The sequence below is a fragment of the Rhinopithecus bieti genome, unplaced genomic scaffold (assembly GCF_001698545.2).
Source record: "Rhinopithecus bieti isolate Rb0 unplaced genomic scaffold, ASM169854v2 scaffold_7967, whole genome shotgun sequence".
In the NCBI taxonomy this organism is placed as follows: Eukaryota; Metazoa; Chordata; class Mammalia; order Primates; family Cercopithecidae; genus Rhinopithecus; species Rhinopithecus bieti.
The window spans coordinates 2,101,199-2,122,372 of record NW_016806112.1 but is presented as its reverse complement, the minus strand read 5'-3'; the positions used below and the strand labels follow the sequence as shown (position 1 = coordinate 2,122,372).

The following is a 21,174-nucleotide window of genomic DNA, read 5'->3' as shown; positions in this document are numbered from 1 at the left end:
CTCAGAGGTGGAGGTTGCAATTAGCCAAGATCGCGCCACTGCACTCCAGCCTGGGTGACAGAGCCAGGTTCTGTCTCAAAAAAAAAAAAAAAAATTAAAAAAGAAAAATACACTTAAAAACAAATCTGGGCTGGGTGCAGTGGCTTATGCCTGTAATCCCGCCATATTGGGATACTGAGGCATGCATATCGTTTGAGCCCAGGAGTTTGAGACCAGCCTGGGTAACATGGCGAAACACCATCTTTACAAAAAATACAAAAATTAGCCGGGCATGGTAGTGTGCCTGCAGTCCCAGCTACTCGGGAGGCTTAGGTGGAAGAATCCCTTGAGCCCTGGAGGTCAAGGCTGCAGTGAGCCACGATCATGCCACTGCCCTCCAGCCTGGGTGACACACACACACACACACAAAAAGAAAAGAAAAAAAATCTAAACTTGTCAGGCATGGTGGCACACACCTATAGTAAATGCTTACAGTCCCAGTTACTTGGGAGGCTAAAGTGGGAGGAGAGCTTGAGCCCACGAGTTTGAGGCTGCAGTGTGCTATGATCACACCTGTGAGTAGCTATTATACTCCAGCCTGGGCAACACCGTGAGACTCCATCTATTAAAAAAAAAAATGTGGACCAATAGCCAAACTTTTATAACATTTTTGTGGGCTTATAAGAGGATTTATATACCTAGTAGTTAAAAAAAAAAAAAAACACAAAACAACAACAGAAAAGAGAACATTTTAAACAGAAGTTTTCTATTTTAATAAATTTTAAAACATACAAATATGATTAATATCAAATATGATTAATATCAAATATTAGTGGTGTATGTTTATCAGCAATTAGAGAGTGATGACTAGTAAAATCAGAGTGAATAATCATCTATTCAGTATTTAGCTACTAAAACAAAAATGCATACCATGTGCTTTATTTTACTTAGTTCCTGCTGCTGGAACCCCTCTAATTCATCCATTTCATCTCTCCTTTGGAAAAGATTCATACTCTGGTTCTTCAATTCCTGTAACTGGGCTGTCAGAATAATTTTCTCCTATTTGAAAGAAAGACATCAACTCAGGCAACTAAATCATTAGAAATCTGTATTACGAAAGTGAAAATCTTTTCTTTTTTAAAACTTTTATCTTTAGAGACAGAGTCTCACTAGTTGCCCAGGCTGGCCTTGAACTCCTGGGCTCAAGCAATCCTCCTGCCTTGGCCTCCGAAAGTGCTAAGATTATAGACATGAGCTACCACACCCGGCCTGAAAGTGGAACTCTTAATAAAGGAAAATCTTCAGGAAATCTCATGCCAGTGGACAATAATGCAACGATCATGGGAAGCATTACAGAAATATGGCATTATTTACAAATTCTTTAATTAAATAAATCCTTTAGAGAATGTAATTATTTATTTAAAAATAAATGTGTTTTAATAATTGTGAAAAGGGGAATAAGAGCAACAATTATGTAGAACTTTTTTTTTTTGGTAGAGACAGGATCTTGCTCTATCATCCAGGCTGATCTTGAACTCCTGGCTTCAAGACATTCTCCTCCCTCAGCCTCTCAAAGTGCTGATAGATGTGAGCCATTGTGCATGGCCTACGTAGAACTTTAGAGTTCTTACATCTACTTAGCAAGTCCAGATATATATTTTATGTGTCTATTCTTTTGTTGTTGTTGTTTGTTTTTTGACACAGAGTCTCACTCTGTTGCCCAAGTTGGTTTGCAGTGGTGTGATCTCAGCTCACTGCAGCCTCCACCTCCCAGGTTGAAGTGATTCTCATGCCTCAGCTTCCCAAGTAGCTGAGACTACAGGCGTGCACCACCATGCCCGGCTAATTTTTCTACTTATAGTAGAGATGAGGTTTCACCATGTTTGCCAGGCTGGTCTCGAACTCCTGACCTCAGGTGATTCACCCACCTCCACCTCCCATAGTGCTGGGATTACAGTTGTGAGCCACTGTGCCCAAGCTTATTTTACCTGTCTATTCTTGTTTTTTTTTTTTTTTTTTTTTGAGATGGAGTCTTGCTCTGTCGCCCAGGCTGGAGTGCAGTGGCGCAATCTTGGCTCACTGCAAGCTCCGCCTCGCAGGTTCACACCATTCTCCTGCCTCAGCCTCTCGAGTAGCTGGGACTACAGGTGCCCACCACCACGCCTGGCTAATTTTTTTTTTTGTATTTTTAGTAGAGATGGGGTTTCACTGTGTTAGCCAGGATGGCCTCGATCTCCTGACCTCATGATCTGTCCGCCTCGGCCTCCCAAAGTGCTGGGATTACAAGCGTGAGCCACCGTGCCCAGCCTACATGTCTGTTCTTAGTGACACACTGAACTGACTGAAAAACACGAGTAACAAGTAAGATTGAATGCCTGAAAAAGATTAAATGCACGTAGATTAAATGTAGAACTGATTTCAGTTAACAAGTAAAAAAAAAAAAAAAAAAATTAGACATGACTGGTGTTAGCAGGTTACAATTTATTAAATGATCATTTCTAGCAGTGGACTCTTGCCTCTAATCCCAGCACTTTGGGAGGCCAAGGTGGGCCTATCGGTTGAGTGCAGGAGTTGGAGACCAGCCTGGGCAACATGGTGAAACCCTATCTCTATAAAAAATACAAAAAAATTAGCCAGGCATGGTGGCATGTGCTTGTAATTCCAGCTACTCAGGAGGCTGAGGTAAGAGAATCACCTGAGCCCAAGAAGTCAAGGCTGCAGTGAGCTTTGACTGTGCCACTGCACTGCACTCCAGCCTGGGCATCGTGGTGAGACCATGTCTCAAAAAAAAAAAAAAAGAAAAAGAAAAGAAAGAAAAAAAAAAAGGACTCTTTTAAGGATTAACCCTGCTGTTAGTTTCTAATTCTTGACTGAAAAAACAAAACAAAACAAAACAAAAAACAAAAAACCCAAAACATCTTTAACAATGAAAGTGGCTTCAAAGACCTATATAGATGTCTCATTACTACTTCCTACTCTAGAAAATTTCCCCAACCTCTTACACCTGTGATCCCAGCACTTTGGGAGGCCGAGGCAGGTAGATCACGAGGTCAGGAGATTGAGACCATCCTGGCTAACACGGTGAAACCCTGTCTCTACTAAAAATATAGAAAAATTAGCCAGGTGTGGTGGCGGGCACCTATAGTCCCAGTTACTTGGGAGGCTGAGGCAGGAGAATGGAGAAAACCCAGGAGGCGGAGCTTGCAGTGAACCAAGATTGAGCCACTGCACTCCAGCCTGGGTGACAGAGTGAGACTACATCTCAAAAAAAAAAAGAAAATTTCCCCAACCTCTCCTTCAAAAGAACGAAACAAAACAAAGAGAAAATTCCCTTTGTGAACCTTATGAACCTAAGTAGGTTTTTTAGTTGGTTCAGCCCTATATGGATACCCTTTACCAAAATTTTAAAAGATTAAAAAAACAGTTCAATGAGAATTTCACATTGCCATAATTTTAATTAAAGAGTTTCTTTTATGGCAAAGAAAACCCTAATCCAACCATAACCTTCCATATTTAAGAAGACTGTCGGCAGCGCACAGTGGCTCAGACCTGTAATCCCAGCACTTTGGGAGTGCCCGAGACGGGCGGATCATGAGGTGCAGGATATCAGACCATCCTGGCCTAACACGGGTGAAACTCCGTCTCTACTAAAAATACAAAAAACGTAGCCCGGCGAGTGGCGGGCGCCTGTATTCCCCCAGCTACTCAGGAGGCTGGGCAGGGAGAATGGCGGTAAACCCGGAAGGCGGAGCTTGCAGTGAGCTGAGATCGGGCTCACTGCACTCCAGCCCGGGCGCAGAGCGAGACTTCCGTCTCAAAAAAAAAAAAAAAAAAAAAAAAAGAAAGAACTGTCATTAAAGCATATGATTTGAGGATTTTTTTTTTTTTTTCAACCACAGTTCCTTGTCCTTGGGACTTGACTTTTCTATAATTCTTTCCTTATATAAAAATGTTGCCAGGCACAGTGGCTCATGTCTGTAATCCCAGCACTTTGGGAGTCCAGGCAGGAGGATCACTTTGGTCTATGAGCTCAAGACCAGCCTGGGCAACACAGTAAGACCTTATCTCTATTAAAATTTTCTTAAAAATTAGCTGGGCATTGTGGCTTATGCCTGCAGTCCCGGCTACTCAGGAAGCCTGGGGGGGAAATCATTTGAGCCCGGGAGGTTGAGGCTGCACTGAGCTGTGATTGTGCCACTTCCAACCTGGGCAACAGAACAACCCCTTGTCTCAAAAAAAGTTAATGTATTCTCTCAGCTTGATAAATGGATTTCTATAGAACAGAAAGTAAATTGTTAACTTGGTGTTTTATGGAAAAAAAAATAGTTGACTCTAATGATTATTTTAAAACTAAAATGTTTTTCCAATTGTAGACTTGAAATTTCATCTTGTTCATATGTGGGAGCCAGGAATATATTACTTAAGGTACCTGCACGGTGTTATGCAAGCAATGGTACTAGAATAATCAATTTTCCTCATCTACATCTAGCCAAGAGGTTCTCATATATGTTCAATGCTCAGCCTTGAGAAATGCCTTCCTTCCCCACTGATTCATCTTTAAGTGTTCCTAATATTACCACAGTGTCAATCAGAACCACAGCGGGAAAGAGATGGCCAACTCAAATCAGGCATTTTGAGGATGGTTTAATAAAAGGGCTTATCAAAGCTGTGGGATATGTAATATAGCCCAAAAGATAATGTGCTGGTAACAGTTGGGCATAAAGGGGCAAAAAGATGAACAGGTTATAGGAAACCCAGAGAGAGAAAAACTATGTCAAGAAGGCAAACCAAAGGTCCCACTGAAACTGTTACTTTTGGCCATGGGATGCAACTAAGCTGAAGAGACCCCACATGGGGAAAGGTGGGGGAAGAAACATCCTGACCACATCTTCTTTCACACATGGTTCTTTCAGGGTTCCCCACTGGCTGAACCCAACCGGATGCCAGAGGGCATTTTAAGCCCTGCTGACACAGTCTCTATCAGCGTTCAGGTACGCAGAGAAAGGGAAGACAGGAGGAGTGCAGAGTATATCAGGAGGGGCAAACAAAAGACATCCTGCACATCCACCAAAAAAGGGGAGGATCTGAGCTTTTCGAGTCAGTATCTAATCATAAACTGTCCTGCTTCCAAGAGGTGGTATAGCAATCAGTATGTTGGTTACTGGATAAGATGTTTTCCAAACCCTAGAGACGAGACCAACAAAAATGAGACAAAAATAAAGATGAACTAACCTTTTCAAGCTGATCCATCTTTTCTGACCATTCCTAAAACAAAACAATAAAAAAGTATGGTTTCCAGTGAAGAGCATCTGTAATACCAAGATTTCCAGAAAACAGAACCACCCAACTCTTCCCAGAAAGCAACTAACCAAACAAAACAAAAAAGCCAATTAAAAAAAAAATCCATAAACTTGGTTTAAGAAAGGCAAGAGTCATAGCAGTAGAAGAAAATGCACTTTATCTAAGATTCTAGAATAGAATGAATTCATGAATAAAAGCCTGCAGATTTTTACTAAGCAGGACACCCAAGAAAAGCCATATCTGCTGTTCTGATGCAGCTTTTCAGCTTGTTCCTGGGAGTTTTGCCATGAGTACTGTTATTTCTTGGGAGTGGGTAGCTGGGACCAGCTGAGTTAAGTAATTCTGCAAATGATGTTTAGAAATTAATTCCTGAAACTGGGGGGGTAGGGGGGATCTTTTGCAGTCCCTGATCATTATTTTCTTTTTCATTTTGATTTTACCAACATGATTTATGCCATCTGTGTAAATCAAAAGAAAAATAATTATGCCCCTTATTCACAAACCATAAAATAGTGAGGAAAAAAAAACCCATTCGCACAAAAGGCAATATACTGATTGCCTATAATCAGAATCCATCAATTTTAGATTATTTCTTCATTTATATACATTCATACCATAGTTATCCACTAAGTATTGGTAAATGGTATTTTTTCTGACTAGTAAATGTCCTAGATGATGAACAGGCACTTTAAAACCAATCAACCAACCCACCTCCTCCAGATGAAATAAATTACACAATTTCTTAAGTGAAACATAATAAGCTGTCTTAATAAATCAAAATTATCATTACAATATATTGATGCTTATCTTAAATTTAAAATGTCATCTATTATTTTGAACAAAATATACTTCATAATTACTGTAATAGCCAGTAACAGAATTATTTTCCTTCCTTGTGGTTATTCATTCAGCATCTTCCAGTGGTTGGTTCTGTTGAGATTATAGGAGTTCCCCTCTGTCCAGCTGGTTGGGATTGAAGAAACGTGGGAACAGAGGTTGGAAGAACTCTGTATACTATGGATTATGACTAGGTTAATAATACCTTCTCCAGGATAAAAGGAAAATGTTTGGGGGTTAGAATTTCAGAGAAGTTTTTAGAGGGCAGAGACCTTTTCTCTTATTTTGGGGCCTGCCATCAGATTACAGATACACTATTTCCCTTCTCAATTTTATGAAACTATACAGATGCAAGGAATGATACTCTCACATTCTGGACACATTTCATGATTAGAACTGTAAAGTTTCTTCACTTTACAAGAAAAGGCCAAATAAAACCTTAAAGAACTTATAACATTCCTTTTCTCCTAGGCTGTAAATATTTTCTGTAGGTTATGTCATGATTTTTGAAGTCATGTCACTAAGTGAAATCTTTCCACTAGTTTTGGGCAGTGCCACATATAAAATACCTGGTCCTTTCTGGCTAATGCCAAAGCCAGTCCTTCTGCCATTTTGGCTCTGTTGGCTTGGAATGTCTCATTCTGCTCTTGAAATTTCCGCATGGAAGCTGTTAACAAAGAGGCTCTATTTGAGATATGAAAATACTTCAGAAACAGCATGACAAATAGCCCATGTGATTATTTTAAAACTGTCACCTAATGAAAAAGGCCAAAGTCACATAAGTGGATTATGATACTAGGAAAAGCTTGATCCACCTCAACTTTCCAGAAGAATATTTTGGCCTTGGTAACAGACCACGGTGTGTGTTTGTTTGTTTCCTTATTGTTTTTGTTTTTTGTAATAGACAAGTATATATATTTAGAAAGATGCCAAAGGTAACTTTTTAAATGGTACAATGATAGAACACTGAGGTAGGTAGGTTGCCAGAAAAAAGCTGATGCTAAGTGATGGCTACTACCACTTTATCAGAATTAAAACAAAACAAAAGTCAAAACAAACAAACAAAAGCCTTGCTTTTACTTTATTTTCCTTAAAAGTTTTTTTTAGTACATATCACAAAAAAATAACTTTCTACTTCTACTAACATCTTTCCTGGATGGTACCCAAAGAACATATGATTTAGGGCAGACTAAACAAAATGTATGCTTTATTGCTGAGGGAGTGATGACAGTGATTTCTCCCAGTTACTCAACACAGCAGCAATGAAGCTGTGGTGAGAAACCATTTCCTAATCCAGACCTAAGGGATAGGCACTAGATTTTATTAAAACCTGAGGGTAGCCTAAATAAAGGGGTCAACTGGATAGAGACAAGCTGATACACCTAATGACCTACTCCTAAGAATCATGCCCATAAAGCAACATAAACAAAACTTGTATACTTATAAATTTTATATCAGCCAAATGTTTTATCAACTTGATTAACAAGTATACTACTTATAAAATAAAGATTCGTGCTTTCAAGAAGGACAAGCTTAACCATACGCTATTGTTTCATTTCAAAAAACTAAACCTTGAAAAGATTGAAAAAGCAGGAAAAAAATACGTACAATCCTGGTGTTTTTCTAATGCAATTTCAAGCTTCTCTTTTATCTTCTGCAAGTTTCGGACCTGTTCAGCATAGTCTTGGGTGAGGAGGGTGACGCACATACCAGAAATGGACAAACATCAGGAAAGGAAGTTAATTAAACAAAAAAATGAGTGGAAATGATGATGATTTTCTTAACCTGAAAACCACTCCTGTTAAGGAAAGTTAGGCAGACAGCCTCCCATTAACAATGAACAACACAGGTAAACAAGTGTAGTACAAATTATCCATGGTGTATAAATGGTGAGTACAAAAAGGCAGGTTTGTTCAGCCTTGATGGAAAACAAGAATTAGGCTTAGCCTAGTGATCAGAAATGTCCTGCTATGAAAAACACAGATTTATCTCATGACTAATTTCAAATCTCAGTTTCCACTTCCTCTTCCAGCCTTAGCAGTAGGACAGATCAAAGCAAACTCACTAAACAACTCACTTACAGTCCACACAACTCAGGAACAGTAGTTAGGGTGATAACAAACACCGTAGATGCAGCATTGTCTTTATAGTGATAGCACTTAATTCTCTAAAAAAGTGAGCTCCCTTTCTACACAGGAACTTGGTTACCTATGCTATACTAAATGTGAATGTCAGAATTAATTATCTAGGTGGCCAAAGAAGATAATTATGGTTTAGTGAAAACATAGACAGTAGCTCAAATCCCAACTCTGTCAGTCCTTAGATGGGGACCTTAAGCAAATTATTGATCCTGTAGTATTAGTTTCTTCATATATTAAATGATATTAATTGTACCTACCACAAACGATGCATTAGATAATAAAACATTTTACATGCCTTAGGTGCTTTGCACACAGTGCTCAGTAAAATGCAGCTGTTATTGTTGTTACTGTGACAATTATTATTACTCATACTAATACTGTAGGATAATACTCAGGACATAGTGGGCCCAATAAATGGCAGCTCTCTTCCCTGTCCCTTCTCTAATGTAAGTCAAGCCCAACTATTCTTCCTACCATATGGGGAAGGTATACATATTATTTTATAACTCTCTCTTCAACATTAAACAAACGTAAAATTACTTTACCTCTGTTACTGATACTATGTATGGGTAGGAGTAACAGGATAGCAACAATTAAGTTTAAAGCAGATGGAATTAAGACTCTAGCATCGGCTGGGCGCGGTGGCTCACGCCTGTAATCCCAGCTCTCAGGGAGGCAGAGGCGGGAGGATAGCTTGAGCCCAGGAGTTCGAGACCTGCCTGGGTAATACAGCGAGACCCCGTTCTCCACAAAAGGAAAAAAAAAAAAAAAGACAAAAAAAAAAAGACTCTAGCATCAAATAAATCTGGGTTTGGATCCCAGCTCTACCATTTACTACTTGTAAGGCCTTACCTTGCTAAGCCTAATAAGGCTCTAGTGAGGACAAAAGAATTAGTAGTTGTGAGTTATGCTATGAACCTTTGATAGCTACACAAATACAAATACTTCACATACAATGTGGTGAATCTGGGTCTGATAGCTACACAAATATAAATATTTCACATACCACTTGGTGAATTTGGGTCTGCTGTTTTACTAATAAAATGGGCATTAAAAGGCCAAGGGATGGCTGGGCACGGTGGCTCACGCCTGTAATCCCAGCACTTTGGGAGGCCTAGACAGGTGGATCTCGAGGTCAGGAGATCGAGACCATCCTGGCTAACACGGTGAACCCCGTCTCTACTAAAAATACAAAAAAAATGAGCTAGGCGTGGTGGCGGGCGCCTGTAGTCCCAGCTACTCAGGAGGCTGAGGCAGGAGAATGGCATGAACCCGGGAGGCAGTGAGCTAAGATTGCGCCACTGCACTCCAGCCTGGGCGACAGAGTGAGACTCCATCTCAAAAAAAAAAAAAAAAAAAGGCCAAGGGACAAAAAGAGACACAGAAGCCATGAACCACTTTACAGGATGAAGTTTTCCAAACGTATCCACTGGCAGAAAACAAAATAATAACTCACAATTCTATCACGACCATGCCCTCCTCAGGCAAAGGATATAATGGGAGCTGTGTAAACTGCATACAAAAGACATAATGAAGAGTTACGCCTTCTATGCAGGTACTGAAGTCAGAAATACCATTGAAAAGTGGCCCAAAGACCTACAACGACACTTACACAGGTGGTATGAGCTGCAGGAAGTGGCAACATAGAACCAGTCTCTCTCTGGTGCTGATGAATCCAATATCTGTTGGCCATTCCCTTTAAATACTAACCTTATCCCTTTCCACCTGAAAGCAGGCTATGCTAATGGTGCAAGATGGTCAAATCTATTGTACATACACTATTATTATCTTTTATTTCCATGGCTAGAAACCTCAGGAGCAGAAAAAATTTTTTAATAAACTTTCAAATTCAGTTTTGAATTTACACTATTTAGTACACTAAAAAAAGAAGAGGGTATACTTGCTCCTATCTAAAAAGATCAAAATGATATGTGAAAATAACTATAAAGTCATCCTATATGGCTATTTTATAGGAAGAGTCAAGCAAGGCAAGTTTCTTGTGTTTGTTTTTTACGAGTTCTTAGACATACCAGAAAGTCTGGCCTCTAACTTCCGTATCTGTTCATTCCTTCTCAAAAGCTGGGATGAAAGATCTTCTCTGGAGCTGCTTCCATCGGAAGCCTGTTGAGGTAGACACAAGGAAAGTCGAATTCATATATGTGTGAGACCACAGTGCTGAGCCAGAAAGTGACAGGTCTACTTTAGGTTTGGTTATACTTAAATTAATTGTAGTCACTGAAAAGCTTCTTAACGTAACTGGGCCTAGTTTCTCTACCTGGAAAGTGGAAGCAATGCTTTCTGCCTCTTAAAGTGAAGGAGAGAGGAGATGCTAAACAGATAAATCGTATGTGTACATATGTTATTGAAATAAATAATAGTAAATAGATCCATTATCACAGCAAGTATATAATACAAAAACTATATTTGCCATGATAAAAAAAATCACTTTATCTTTCCAAAAGTAAAGTCCTGGGATAAAGAGGGCGGGAGTTCTTTAGGGATCAAAAACTGGCCTATGACTATGAATCTTTCACCAATATTGATAAAGTTTCAGTATCTTCATCTATAAAACAAAGGGATATCAATCTAAAACTCTAATTTGCATCATAGACTTCAGCAGATAATATGCATTCAACAAACCAATATATTAACGAGGCATACATTTTTCCCAAAAAACCAGATTATTTTAAAATAAATGAATACTACTACTACTATGGGCACTGCTTGAGATTGCTAATAACTCAGTTTTAAAATCTCTTTTACTTTTCATTATAAAATTTTCAAACTACAGAAAGGGAGAAAGATTGGTCTAATGAACACTTTCCATCTACTTTCACAATTGCTGAAGCTTTGCCTTATTTGTTTCACCAATTTTATTTTCTGAAGTAATTTACATAACAGACATCATTACATTTCATCCTAAATACTCTGATAATTATTTCTAAAAAAGAAGGATATTTCTCTTCATAGACAACATATGATTATCATTCCTAACAAAAAATACTAACATCCAGTCCTTAATCATGTTTCCCATTGTATCCCCAAAATGTTTTTAAAGATGATTCAATAATTCACTTCAAATATTCATCTACATGTCCAGCCAACTGCCCATCCAATATGTACCGAGAGTCAGGACAGTGGACAGTTAAGAGGAGAGTCTCTGGTGTCAGAAGACCTTGCTTCAGGTTCCAGCTTTACCACTTTCAAGCTGTAAGAACTTAGGCTCATTACTCAACTTCTCTGTGCACTGGTTTCCTCATTTGCAATCTGTGATAACAAATATCATTTGCCTCACAGAGCTGTGACGAGGATTAAGTAAATCAATACTTGTCAAATCCCTAAAACATAGCCTGGCACATATTAGCTTTAATATGTGTCATCTTAGTCTATTTGAGCTGCTATAAGGAAATGTCATAAAGTGTGTGACTTACAAACAACAGAAATGTATTTCTCACAGTTCTGGAATCTGGGAAGTCCAAAATTAAGGTGCCAGCAGATTTGGTGTCTAGTGAGGACCCACTTTCTGGTTCATACATGACACCTTCTAGCTGTGCCCTCACATGGTGGAAGGGGCAAGGTAGCTTTCTGGGGCCTCTTTTATAAGGGCACTAATCCCATTCATGAGGGTTCTTCCCTCATGAGCTAATCATCTCGGAGACAATTCACCTCCTCATTCCATTACTCTGGTGATTAGGTTTCAATATATCAATTTTTGGGGACACAAACATTCAGACCACAGCATTAGAAGTATAAGAAGCTGTTGCGATTATTACTGTTAGTGAGACATAGAATGTTTCACTACTGTGCTAAGCACTAGGAATAGTGGTGAAACAAAGAGCTCCTATCCAAAATAACAGCAGCAGCAGCTAATTATGAAATGCTTAGAGCCAGATACCATGCTAAGTGCTTTACATCCTATGAAGAAGAACTGACATTACAGGCCTCAGACTGTTATCCTTAGAAAGGCCTGTTTTTAAGGCTGGTCCTTGCCTGGCATCTGGGAACTTAGACTTTGGGAGGGTTCCCATTATTCTGTTAAGAATGGCTCATTGTGCCTAAAATGTTTGTGCAAAAATATGGTTTATGTTGAATACCTGGTTTCCTTCTAGAGTCTAGATTATTTATTTATTTATTTATTTATTTATTTATTTATTTATTTAGACAGAGTCTCGCTCTGTCACCCAGGCTGGAGTGCAGTGGTACAATGTTGGCTCACTGTAACCTCTGCCTCCTGGGTTCAAGCGATTCTCCTGCCTCCTGAGTAGCTGGGACTACAGGTGTGTGCCACCATGCCCAGCTAGTATTTGTATTTTTAGTAGAGACAGGGTTTTGCCATGTTGGCCAGGCTGGTCTCGAACTCCTGACCTCAACTGATCCACCCGCCTTGGTCTCCCAAAGTGCTGGGATTACAGGTGTGAGACACCTCACCTGGCCCGGAGTCTGGAATTTTGATACACAGTAGGCAGAGGGTGTTCACATGACCAGTGCCCAATAAAAACCCTGGACACTGAGTCTCTAATGAGCTTCCCTGGTAGACATTTAACATGTGATGTCACAACTCATTGCTGGGAGAATGGAGCGTGTCCTATGTTACTCCACTGGGAGAAGAATCTTGGAAGCTTGCACCTGTTTCCTCCAAGCTTTGCCCCATGCACGTTTTCCCTTTGCTGACTCTGTTTTAGATCCTTTCACTGTAATAAATTACAGCAGTGAGCAAAACTGTATGCTGAGTCTTGTGAGTCCTAGTGAATAATCAAATCTGGGGATGATCTTGGGGATCCTTGACACACATACTTTAATAAAGATAGATACAGTTCCTATCCCCATTTTATAGATGTGGAAAATAAGGAAAGAAAAAAAATGAAGAAACTTGCCCAAAGTCACATAAAAATAATAGAGCAGATATGGCTCTATAACCCGACCTGAGTTCCTAAGGGCTACACTTCCCTTATCGCCTTTCATGAAACTCCCAGTTCAGTGGAAGAGACAAACAAGCAAATCATCAATAATAATGTAATACAGTAGGTGCTATTACAGAGGTTAGCAGAAGACAAGGCACCAAACAGCCAGCAGGGGTAAAGGAGAGAGGGCTGGCAGAGGAGAAGGTCAGGTCAAGGGAGTTTCCTGGAAGTAACATGTAAGCTGAGTCTTAAGATGCACAACAGTCTGTAAGAGGAATGCAGGAGTGAAAGGGGAGACAAGATATTCTAGAGAGAGGAAACAGCATGTGCAAAAATTGTAGGCATGAAAGAATGTGGTACATTCTAGAAAGTGCAATAAATTCAATCTGGCTGTAGCACAGGGTGTAGGAAAGTACAGTGAGAAAATGCTGGCCAAATAAACTGAGACAAGACCATGACAGTTTACCATTATGCTATAATAATGGGTTTATACTTCATCCTGAAAATGATGGGGAAGCCACTGAGTTTTATGAGTTTTAAGTACTGGAGAGACATGAACAGATCTGCTTTTAGAAAGATCACTTTGGGCTGCGCATAGCAGCTAGCGCCTGCAGTCCCAGTGCTTTGGGAGGCCAAGGTGGGCAGATTGTTTGAGCCCAGGAATTCGAGACCAGCCTAAGCAACATGGCAAAACTCCGTCTCTACAAAAAATGCAAAAATTAGCTGGGTGTGGTGGTACGTGACTGTTGTGCCAACTACTCAAGAGGCTGAAATGGGAGAATCGCTTGAGCCCAGGAGGTTAAGGCTGCAGTGGGCTGTGATCACGCCACTGCACTCCAGCCTGGGTGAAAGAAAGAGACCCCTGTCTCAAAGAAAATAAAAGGTCACTTTGGGGACAGGGAACCCAAATAGACTACAACATTTGTCCCAGAAAGAAAGGCAGCCTGAAATCAAATGATAGTATAGGTTGAGTATCTCTTACCCAAACAGTTTCGGATCAGAAGTGTTTTGGAGTTAGGATTTTTTCAGATTTTGGAATGTCTGCATATACATAATTAATAATTTGGGGATGGGACCCAAGTATAAACATGAAATTATGTTCCATATACATTTTATACACATAGCCTGAACATAATTTTATATAATATTTTAAATAATATGCATTAAACAAAGTTGTGTTAAGTATTTATGTATAGAATTTTCCACTTGTGGCCATGTTGGCGCTCAAAAAGTTTACGATTTTGGAGTATTTCAGATTTCAAATTTTCAGATTAGGGATGCTTAACCTGTGCTAGTAAATGTACTACTAGAAGATGGAGTAGAGAGGCAAGTTTGAGACATTTAAGAAATGAAAGCTGCCTGTAATCCTAGCACTTTGGGAGGCTGAGGCGGGCAGATTGCCTGAGCTCAGGAGTTCGAGACCAGCCTGGGCAACATGGTGAAACCTCATCTCTACTAAAAATACAAAAAATTAGCCGAGTATGGCCGCATGCACCTGTAGTCCCAGCTACTTGGGAGGCGGAAGCAGGAGAATTGCTTGAACCCAGAGTCCAGCCTGGGAGACAGAGTGAGACTCCAAAAAAAAAAACCAGAAAAAAAGAAATAGAAGCCATTATACAAGGGGGCTGATTGGACATCAAGAAGTGAAAGGAGGGAAGAGTCTCTAATACCTCCAAGGTTTCTGCCTGTGACTTGGGAAGATGAAGGTGCACGTTTGGAGATGGAAATAATGAATTCAATTTTGTTCATTTAGAATCTGAGATGCCACAAAGGAGGCATCTGTTTGGAGAAATATATGCAGTTGGGTATAAGGGTCTGGAGACAGGAACTTAGGATCAGGCTGTATTAAGTTCAAAACTTGAGAAATCCCAAAATAAAGTACTTCCTGAATCCAGATCAATCTCTGTATTTGGAATACATTACTAAATAAATGACTTCATTTAGCATGTCAGCATGAAGGCAAAGCAGGTCCTTCTGTCACAGAACCCAGCCTTAAAACTACATCCTTCAGCCCGATGCTCAAATGTGTGCTTATATTTCCTCTTAAATATAGGAACCAGTGATAATGTAGACCTGGTAATCTTATTGCTCCATCCCAATAACCTAATAGCTTCTGCCATGTAATCTGACCTGGGATCCAGGCAGTATAAAAAAGCAGGAGGAAGACTCATCTGACCATGGAAACAACTCAAATGTCTATCGCCAGGAGAAGACAGAGATAAAATGTGGCCTTTTCTAAAGCTGGGATCTTTTTTTTTTTTTAAATCTTTAGAGATAAGAGTCTCGCTCTGTTGCCTAGGTGGGAGTACAGTGGCACGATCATAGTTCACTACAAATCTCAAACTCCTGATCTCAAGTGATCCTCTTGCCTCTGCCTCTCAAAAAGCTAGGACTACAGGCATACCACCACCAACTTGGCTAATTAAAAAAAAAACAAACAACTTTTGTAGAGATGCGGACTTGCTATGTTGCCCAGGCTGGTCTTGAACTTCTGGCCTCAAGCAATCCTTCCGCCTTAGCTTCCCAAAGCACTAGGATTACAGGCATGAGCTTCCGTGCCCAGCCTGGAATCTTATACAGCAGTAAAAACAAATGAACCACAGCTTCCTATAACATGGATGCATTTTATAAGCATGTTGAGTTAAATTTTAAAAAAGGAAATCCAAGAAGTCTATAGTGTGCAACTTTTATAACTTCAAAAACAAGCAGTATTAAATAATAAATTATCTATGAATACATACATATCTGGTAAGAGATTTTAAAAAGCAAGTGAATGAAAAATACAAAATTTAGAATAGTGGTTATGCTAGCCTAAATTGGGTAGAGGAAATTGGAAGAAGCATATAAGTGGCTTAACAGAATTGATAATGTTCTATTTTTTCAGATGAGTGATACATTTACTTTATGCTTTATACTTTACATATATATTATATACATTCATTTATACGTATCAAGCATTATAAATGAGTTTTAAAAAAATTTATTGCCAAGTGTGGTGGCCCACCCCTATAATCCCAGCACTTTGAGAGACCGAGGAGGGAGGATCATGAGGTCAGGAGTTTGAGACCAGCCTGGTCAACATAGTGAAACCCTGTCTCTACTGAATATACAAAAATCAGCTGGACGTGGTGGCAGGTGCCTGTAGTTCCAGCTACTCAGGAGGCTGAGGCAGGAGAATCACTTAAACCCAGGAGGTGGAGGTTGCAGTGAGCTGAGATTGTGCTGCTGCACTCCAGTCTAGGTGACAGAACGAGGCTCCATCTCAAAAACAAAAACCAAAAACCAAAAAAAATTATCCCGGGCATTGTGATGGGCACCTGTAGTTCCAGCTACTTGGGAGGCTGAGGCAGGAGAATTGCTTGAACCCAGGAGGTGGAGATTGCAGTGAGCTGAGATCATGGCACTGCACTCCAGCCCGGGTGACAGAGTGAGACTCTGTCTCAAAAAAAAAAAAGAAAAAAAGAAATTTATCTAACTTAAGAGGATCCTGTCATATGCAAAAGCCACACTTTATTTTTTAAGCATGACATTTCCCTAATATAGCAACATCTTCATTTTTTGAAATCTTATAGCCACAAATGTATTTTACTAATAAGAATCATATTGTAGGCCAGGCATGGTGGCTCACGCCTGTAATCCCAGCACTTTGGGAGGCCAAGGCGGGCGGATCGCCTGAGCTCAGGAGTTTGAGACCACCCTGGACAACATGGTGAAAACCTGTCTCTAAGAAAATACAAAAAATTAGCCAGGCATGGTGGAGTACACCTGTAGTCCCAGCTACTCTGGAGGCTGAGGCACGAGAATTGCTTGAGCCCCAGAGGCAGAGGTTGCAGTGAACTGAGATCAGGCCACTGCACTCCACCTTAGGCTACAGAGTGAGAGTCCATCTCAAAAAAAAAAGAAAGAAAAAGAAAAAAAGAAACATACTGTAATCACTGTTGCCATCTTTCCATCAACCTTCCCAATACAACAATGCATTCTGGCTAACCCCTTACCACAACTCAGAGACCTTGTTAAGCAGAAATGACTTAGTTGTTATATAAGTATATATGTCTGCAATGAAAACAGGCCCAGACATTTTCAGAAATGAAATGCAGAAGAAGATGTACAAGGTATACTTATGGAAAAACAGTACAAGAGGACACTGGAGAGAATATGAAGAGGAATTCACAGAAAAATAAGGAAAAAAAATAGAGTACCTTAACATTTACAAACCAAACATTAACAAAAAGGTACCTCAGAGTAAGAAGAATCAGATGTACAGGCTCTTATACAGCTATAAATCATGAAAAATATGAAATAATCAAGCAACTTAAAATATTTATTGGAAGAATTCCCTGCAAAAGTATCTTTATTTCTTAAGTAAAGATACTTACAAAGTCATCTCCTGAGTCAGCTCCCATTGAGGCAACTGATTCCTTGCTCACAGACCGTGGGATCCTAGTAGCACCTCCTGGTCTCTGAGCAACAGCAGTCTCTTCTGCAATTTTCTTCTTCAGTTTTGCAAACATGTTTGCTGTGTGGCTATCCCGCACAGATGATGAGCTCTCAGTAGTCCTGGTGCCTGTGTTCAGGATTCAGACACAGGCGCCTACAAAGTTTCAGACATCCAAGCTAGCTGCATTCCCACTTAAATGTGGGCCAAGGGCTTATGGCAACACAGGATCTATAAATCAGATGAAAGGGACAGTTCAAAATCTGGAGAGATTTCACATCTGAGTTGTTAAGTTTTAGATTTCAAAATTAAGCTTCATAATTTACATCTACACTTATAGAACACAATTACTAAACATTTAAAAAGCACTCAGGTGCTTCATATGCATATAAAGATGAAGAAATCCAGTCTCAAGGAGATGAAGTAACCTACCAAAGATTGTGTGGCTAAGTGGCAGGGCTGGTATTTCAACAGAGGGCTCTGATTCACAAATCTCTGTTTTTTGTTTTTTTTTTAAATTACACCATGTTGAGTATGACATATAACATATTTGGTAAAATTTCCCAGAGCAGACATCGACATCACATATTCGTGACTTAATGATTTCAAATCCTTCCTCCAATAAGCTTAACTACAGTTTAGTGTTCTTTTTTTAAGTTGAAGGCAAAAATGCATGTAATTCGATTCACATGTAATCCAATATCCAATATGTAATTCAATATGTAAAAGGTGCAATATCCTACTGTTTCAGGATGGTTTGCAATCAACTGTCCAATAGGAAAAGCTGGTAACAGAAAAAAGACGACAAGCCAGACAACTCTGTTATATAGGTATCTGATATCCTTGAACGTTTTCTGGAGACACTGTGTGGTTCTGAGTTTGATAAAATTACCTCCAATCAATTTCTTTTCTTTTTTTTTTTCTTTTTTTGAGATGGAGTTTCTTTCTTGTTGCCCAGGCTGGAGTGCAATGGCACGATCTCGGCTCACTGCAACCTCCACCTCCCGGGTTCAAGCGATTCTCCTGCCTCAGCCTCCCGAGCAGCTGGGATTACAGGCGCGCACCATCACGCCCGGCTTATTTTGTATTTTTAGTAGAGATGAGGTTTCTCCGTGTTGGTCAGGCTGGTCTCACACTCTTGACCTCAGGTGATCCACCTGCCTCGGCCTTCCGAAGTGCTGGGATTACAGGTGTGAGCCACCGCGCCCGGCCTGTTTCTTTTCTTCAGAATGTTTGACATGATATTCAAAGTAAGATTCAAAAATTCAATGGTGTATAAAACACTAATATTCTGGTTCCAACCTGAACTTTCCATGTTTTGTGGAGGATACCTAAGCTCTGCTCTGAGATATACAAATGCCATCTTACCACTTGAGATCCTCCATTAAGTCTGTACAATTCTTCAGAAACTTTACTTTCAATGTCTGTAAACCACTTACTCACCTGGCTTATCTACTAGATTTAAAAGAGCTTGGAGGTCAAAGCATTCTGTCCTGCATGAAGACAAAATAAAATTCATTGGCTATTTCTTTTCAAGTGTATGGCCGAAATGTTGGGTAGGGATGGGGAGAAGAAGTGAAGGAAGAGGGACAAAAGAAGGATTAAAGGGGGTAAGAAAACCTGTCACAACTCTCAATGGGATACCCTCCCTAACCCTGATCTCCTATGAATTTGTTATTTGCCTAAGAGCTTCACTTACAAGCGCACAGAACACAATTGATCACCACAGCGGGTGCCTAAACTCATCTCTCCCCGGGAGCCCTAAGCAAAACAATTTGAATGAGGTTAAGTTTTCCTGGGGCCAGTATTTATTTCTCAGTTGATTACTATACTCACACACTGTTTACCTGGCCAGACCCTGGACTGTCTGGTCACGAATTTGCACTGAGAAAAAGCAAAGCAAAATTGGGTAAAGACAGATGCCTAACCCCCAGGGAGGCAGGCAGGTGCCTGCCACGGCAGTTTGGATCTCACTCCCTCAGGCTCCCTCCAGCCCCGCCCGTGCTTGGACTGTCAAAGAAAGGAAGGATCCAACATCTCTCCCATTTGACAGCAGAGAAACTGAGCCCCAGAGAGGAGGAGCGACTTGTCCAAGGTCGCGCAGGGAGGAATCCCGGAACCTTAGGCTCCAGACTCCCAGGCCGGGGCAGCCCGCCTCCGGCCCCACTCTCACCCTTTCAGCACTCCGGTGCCGCCCCCCGCCTTGGGGCTTGGGCAACCCTGACCGGGCCGCTGTGGGGACAGACAGAGGCCACCGGGAGAATAAGGGGCCTACTCGCATTCCCGGAGTCCTGGCCCGCGCACCTGCCTCTCTCTGGGCAGCCAGCAAAGCCCCGCCTCCGGGGCCTCTCGTGAGCCCCGGACCGCGTCACCAGCCCCCACCGCCCGGCCCGCGAGCCGAGCAGCGACCCGGAACCGCACGTCTCCCAGCGCACCGGAAGTGACTGCGCTAGGCAGTTGGTCCAACGCGCGCATGCGCCCGTGAGCGGCCTTGGCGGCTGCTGTTCTAACCTCTGGGCGGCGGTTGGGCCGGAACGGCTGGAGTGCGCGAGTGCCTAGCCGGGCGCTCCCTCAGCCCAGTTCGCCACGTCAGCGAGCGGCCAGAGCCGCAGATGATGACTGAGTTTCCGAGGCCTCTCTTGGTCTTTTTCTGTTTTAACAGGGGCGTGTGCAGAGCGTGGTAAGTGGGAGGGGCTTCGTGTCAAAAGTGAAAGAACCAGTCCGTGCCACAGGCACCGCTGCGCTGTGCTGGCTACAAACCCGGCCGGGGCTGCGCTCCTTGGCCAGACGCCCCCACGTGCCGCCCGGTCCCGCCGCACCCTAGGCAGCTGCCTTGCCACTGTGTGACCCGGGAAGTCTGCGCCTCCATCTTCACTCAGAAGGCAGTAGCTCCAGAAACTAGTCCTTACACCTTGAGACCAGTTTTTAAAGTTTGGCGCCTGTCACCTCCTGTAGATGACGCGTTTTATATCGCAACCGAGTACATAACGTCCACCAGAATCACGTTCTTATTATGTAATGCACTTAAAAACGCTAGTGGCAGCTCACTAGCTTCACCATCCGCTGCTGGGCCGTCTCCTTTCTCCTTAGGAAGAAAGTTCAAAGCATCAAAAGTGCCCGGCGCGCGCTCCTGTGGTCCCAGCTACTCGGAAGACCGAGGTGGGAGGATCTCTGAGTCCGGGGCTTCGAGACCAGCCTGGGCACCGCGGCAAGACTCCGTCTCTTTAAGTAAATAGCAATCATACAGGCAGTAGGAAAAGAAAAAAACAAAACAGGAAAAACTGTCTTGTTCTAAGTCACAGCCCAGGCCGGGCGCGGTGGCTCACGCCTGTAATCCCAGCACTTTGGGAGGCCGAGGCCGGTGGTTCACCCGAGGTCAGGAGTTCAGACCAGCCTAACATGGCGAAACCCCGTCTCTACTAAAATTACAAAATTAACCGGGCTTGGTGGCCCATGCCTCGAATCCCAATTACTTGAGAGGCGAAGGCAGGAGAATCGCTTGAACCTGGGAGGTGGAGGTTGCAGTGAGCAAAGATTGCGCCATTGCACTCCAGCTTGGGCAACAAGAGCGAAACTCTGT

General features: G+C 41.5%; 1 protein-coding gene across 6 annotated transcripts in view; it reads right to left on the bottom strand.

The window, feature by feature from the left end:
- Positions 1-20,042, bottom strand: part of GOLGA1 (golgin A1) — a 67,334-nt gene extending 47,292 nt beyond the window's left edge. For 2 of the 6 annotated variants that reach the window (XM_017874761.1, XM_017874766.1), the window contains exons 1-8: positions 19,768-20,016; positions 19,038-19,087; positions 17,536-17,825; positions 10,289-10,379; positions 7,726-7,800; positions 6,687-6,784; positions 5,212-5,244; positions 910-1,038 (exon numbers count right to left, since the gene is read on the bottom strand). In XM_017874761.1, coding sequence (XP_017730250.1) covers positions 910-1,038; positions 5,212-5,244; positions 6,687-6,784; positions 7,726-7,800; positions 10,289-10,379; positions 17,536-17,670 — 561 coding nt within the window. In that variant the 5' untranslated portion in view covers positions 17,671-17,825; positions 19,038-19,087; positions 19,768-20,016. Of the gene's footprint in view, positions 1-909; positions 1,039-5,211; positions 5,245-6,686; positions 6,785-7,725; positions 7,801-10,288; positions 10,380-17,535; positions 17,826-19,037; positions 19,088-19,767 lie in introns of all 6 variants that reach the window. The other 4 variants (XM_017874762.1, XM_017874763.1, XM_017874765.1 and 1 more) reach the window with 4 other exon arrangements.
- Positions 20,043-21,174: the final 1,132 nt, after the last annotated feature.